General features: G+C 37.6%; 1 protein-coding gene across 1 annotated transcript; it reads left to right on the top strand.

Annotated features, from left to right (window-relative positions):
* On the top strand, positions 1-2,879 carry LOC117636859 (TMV resistance protein N-like). Its single transcript, XM_034371561.1, has 5 exons — positions 1-372; positions 461-497; positions 1,110-2,127; positions 2,244-2,351; positions 2,520-2,879. The coding sequence occupies exons 1-3, from the start codon at positions 1-3 to the stop codon at positions 1,895-1,897; spliced, it is 1,197 nt and encodes a 398-aa protein (XP_034227452.1). The 3' UTR covers positions 1,898-2,127; positions 2,244-2,351; positions 2,520-2,879.
* The last annotated feature ends 1,690 nt before the right edge of the window (positions 2,880-4,569 follow it).

Below are 4,569 nucleotides of genomic sequence, written 5' to 3' on the forward strand. Positions count from 1 at the left end.
ATGAAAGCTACTGGGATTATTCTCATTGTGAGTCCTTGGAACGATCTCCACAAACCAGAAACTAAGGAGGAGGTTCCAGCAGCGACAATGAGCATACACAGAACCTTTACATCTTTCCCTTCTTCATCTTCTCAATGGAAATATGATGTCTTTCTGAGTTTTAGAGGTGATGACACTCGCAAGGGTTTTACAGACCACTTATACACTGCATTGGAACATCAAGGAATTACAACTTTCAGGGAGGATCTTGAACTTCAAAAGGGGATGGCTATTATTTCTCCACAGCTTTTGACTGCAATTGAAGAGTCAAGGTTCACGCTCATTGTTCTTTCACGAAATTACGCGTCATCAACATGGTGCCTGGATGAACTTGTAAAGATTTTTGAATGCATGGAAGAAACAAAAACAGTGCTGCCAATTTTCTATGATGTTGATCCTTCTGATGTCCGAAAATAAACAGGAACTGTTGCAGAAGTCTTCATTAAACATGAAGAGAGGTTCGTGGATGATGCAAAGAAGGTACGAAAGTGGAGAGCTGCCTTAAAAAAAGTAGCAAATCTCTCTGGGTGGAATGCAAAGGACTGGTACGTTACTCTTTCTTTTTTCTATTCAAAGGACTGGTATCTCTTCTGATATATATATATATATATATATATATATATATATATGTATGTATGTATGTATGGATGAGGAACAGCTATAGAATAAAAATATTTGAACGGCTTTTTTGGAATCATCAATATGAATATATAGTTGTAATATTGCATTACTTAACAATAGCTGATTTCCTTCTTCTTTTTTACTATGTATACTACGGTTCACATGGAACATAAGAAATTAGATGACCAGTTCCAAACTCAGTCTCATTACAGTAATAAAAACGAATAAGTACATGTAGGATAGATATTGTGTAATTATTTAGCTTTGGCTTGATCAACTACTTTGACCAGATTTCAGATCCCACTGTAAAAGCATATCTCCATTTTGTTTCTTTATCTGCATTTGAAAACTGAAAACTAGTAAAAGTATATCTGCATTAGTTTATACTGATAATGTGAACAATTTTTGTTGTAGGTATGAATCAAAGCTTGTCAAAGATATTGCTTAAGTGTTACGGAGAAAATTACTGTTTAGTTCAGTGGAGAACCAAATAGTTGGAATTGATTCAGGATTGAAACCAATCAACTTGCTCTTGGGTGCAGGGGTGGATGATGTTCGCTTTGTTGGGATATGGGGAGTGGGCGGTATTGGTAAGACAACTATTGCTAGAGTTGTACATGAGAGAATATCTAATGAATTTGAATTTAGTATCTTTATTGGCAATGTTAGAAATATTGTTGAAAAAGGTGGTCTTGTTAGCCTACAAAAGCAACTTCTTTCTGGGATATGGATGAAAAAGGATGATATATCAAACTTTCATGAAGGAGCCATGATCATAAGGAGGGTTTTATGTCAGAAAAAGGTTCTTCTCATTGTTGATGTTAATCATTTGGAACAATTAGAAAGTGTGGCTGGAAATCATGAGTGGTTTGGTTTTGGGAGTAGAGTTCTCATTACAACTAGAAATGAGCGTTTGTTGATCAAACATGGACTGGAGAGAAGATTTCAGGTAAAGGGACTAAAAAGTGAAGATGCTCTTCAACCGTTTACTTGGAAAGCTTTTAAAAAGGTTTACCCTGAAAAGTACTATCTTCTTTTGTCTAATCGCATTGTGAGTTATGTCAAAGGTCTTCCATTAGCTCTTGAGGTCTTCGGATCATTCTTGCATGGAAGAGGTTTAAGTGAATGGAACAGTGCGTTGGGAAAACTTGGAGTGTGCAACCTGGAAATTTTTGAGGCATTAAAAATTAGTTATGATGGTCAAGAAAATGTTCCTGGACATTGCGTGTTTCTTTAACAGGAAGGACAAAGATCAAGTAATAGAAGCTTGTGATGTTTCTGCAGTTGTTATAAGAAGTCCTCATTGAGAGATCTCTCATAAGGATTTTGGGTGGAAGGCTTTGGATGCATGATTCGCTCCAAGAAATGGGTTGGCAAATTATACTCTGGGAATTTCCTGATGAGCCTGGCCGGTGCAGCAGGTTGTGGTTTCATGAAGATGCCAATCATGTCTTGAGCAAAAATACTGTAAGAGATTAATTAGTACATGCACAAGAATAATTTGAGTTGTTATATGGTAAAACAAGGTATTCTACTAACCCTTTTTTACGTTAATTATGACCTTCACTATTCCATGTTAATAGGGAACAGAGGCAATAGAAGGCATAGTTCTGCACCCAGCTGATCCAGGGGTACAGGTGCATGCAAATGCTATATCCTTTTCAAAGATGGTGAAACTAAAATACCTCAAGGTTAGTAATGTGAGCATTTACAATGGACTTGAAGATCTTCCCAATAGCTTACACAATTCTTAAATGGACGGGGTATCCTTTAACATATCCTTTTACTCGTTTGATCTTTACCTACAAAAACTGTTCAATCAGGGAAGCTAATTTTGCTATGCTTTTGCAATTTGACAGCCTTTACAAATTTGAAAACCATCAAACTCAGTCACTCTCTGAATCTTGTCAGCACGCCCAACTTTAAAGGTATGCCAAGTCTTGAGGTTCTGATTCTTGAAGGTCGTACACAATTGTTTGAGGTTGATCCATCATTTCAAGTGCCGGAAAGACTTACTCTACTGTGTTGACGTGAGTCTTCTAATTAATTATAGAGATTTATTTCCTTGATTAATTAAGGGATTTACTTTCCCATTTTATTTAGTTGGCAAATCTTTGTATAATTAAGAGATATTATCCTAATTGATTACTGTATCATTTTCCTTGTAAAACAGTCATGTACACTCTTGTATATACCTCTTTATGGAGAAGAATAAAATAACCAAAAAAAGTATTCATATTTTAGCATGGTATCAGAGCAATCGATCCTAGGTTGTTTCTAAATCCTTATCGCAAATTTCTCATATTCAAATCCAAAACCATACGTCAAATTCTCATATTTTTTTTCCTCAAATCCAAATCCTTCAAATCTAAAGTCCTCAAGTCGTCTTATCAAAATCTTTTATCACATACCTCTCAAATCCAATTCATCCATCCAATTCCTCAAATCAAATTCCTCTAAACACAATTCCTCACATTCTCATATCATATCTTACTTCCGTTGCGATGTCAGGAACATCTACGATTCTCCTCCTTATTGCAAACTCACAGAAGCATGCAGTCAATCCCGCTGCCCCGGTTACCGAACTCATGCTTCTATTGCCACCACCAAAAGTTCTCCTTTTCAGACGTCCTCTCAAACATCCGCATGGATTATCGACTCGGGTGCTACGAATCACATGACATTTGATCCTGGCCAACTTATTAGTCACAAATCATCCACTCCGTTGGTGGTGTTTAATGCTAATGGTACCCCTTCCCCTGTGGTTGGGGAGGGCTCTCTATCTCTCTCTACTTCCCTACATCTAGATTCTATATTACTTGTTCCTTCTTTGAACCATAACTTGTTATCTGTTGCCCAACTTACTACTACTTTGGGGTGTACTGTAACATTTTGGCCGAATCATTGTGTTTTTCAGGACATCCTCACAGGAAAGACAATTGGTTGTGGTACTCGGCAAGGCAAACTCTATTACTTGGATTGGGCATCGGATAGTGAGGTCAAGGTTGGTCAAGCTTTCACAACCAGTGGAACTCGTTTTGAGGGGGAGAGAGACAAAATTTGGTTATGGCATAAACTTTTCGGCATGACTCATTCGGTTATCTTAAGAGGTTGTTTCCATCATTTTTTTTTTTTTAAATCTTGATGTTTCCAGCTTCCAGTGTGATACGTGTAAATTGTCTAAATGCCATCGTGTTCCATTTTCTTTTATTCATTCTGATGTTTGGGGACCTGCTAAAATAGCCACTCCAGTAAGGGCGCGATAGTTTGTCACTTTTATAGATGATTGCACACGCATAACTTGGGTTTCCTTTCTCAAAACTAAAGGGGAAGTCAGTTCAAGGTTTTAATAGTTTTATCACATTGTGGAGACTCAGTTTCATGCCAGAATTCAGGTTTTTCGTTCTGACAATGGCGGAGAATTTCTCAACCATGATCTTAACCAGTTCTTACAAGATCATGGCATCATACATCAACGCTCATGCCCTTACACTCCCCAACAGAATGAGGTAGCTGAAAGAAAGAACAGACACTTATTGGAAGTCGTTTGTGCCTCTCTCTTTGGTGCCAATATACCACGATCCTTTTGGGGTGAAGCCTTCGTCTCTACAGCATACATTATCAATCGGATTCCCTCTAGTATCCTAAATTTCCAAACACCAGTTTAAACACTTCACCACCATATACAAACAACTCCCACCCCAAACCTAGAACCCCGGATTTTCGGTTGTGTTGTATTTATCCACTTACATGATCACCAACGGAGCAAATTGGATCCCCGAGCTGAAAAGTGTGTTTTCATTGGCTATGCACCTCATCAGAAAGGGTACCGGTGTTATCATCCTCCTAGTTAGAAAGTCCATACTTCGATGGATGTTGTATTATGGGAAAATAACATATATTTTTCAA

This window comes from Prunus dulcis, chromosome 8 (genome assembly GCF_902201215.1).
Source record: "Prunus dulcis chromosome 8, ALMONDv2, whole genome shotgun sequence".
NCBI lineage: Eukaryota > Viridiplantae > Streptophyta > Magnoliopsida > Rosales > Rosaceae > Prunus > Prunus dulcis.

Bases quoted from the DNA above. Each gene is read 5' to 3' on its own strand.
- LOC117636859 (XM_034371561.1), top strand. From the start codon at position 1: ATGAAAGCTACTGGGATTATTCTCATTGTGAGTCCTTGGAACGATCTC. The intron at 373-460 runs GTAAAGATTTTT...GAAAATAAACAG, and splicing joins CATGGTGCCTGGATGAACTT to GAACTGTTGCAGAAGTCTTC. The intron at 498-1,109 runs GTTCGTGGATGA...ATATTGCTTAAG, and splicing joins TTCATTAAACATGAAGAGAG to TGTTACGGAGAAAATTACTG.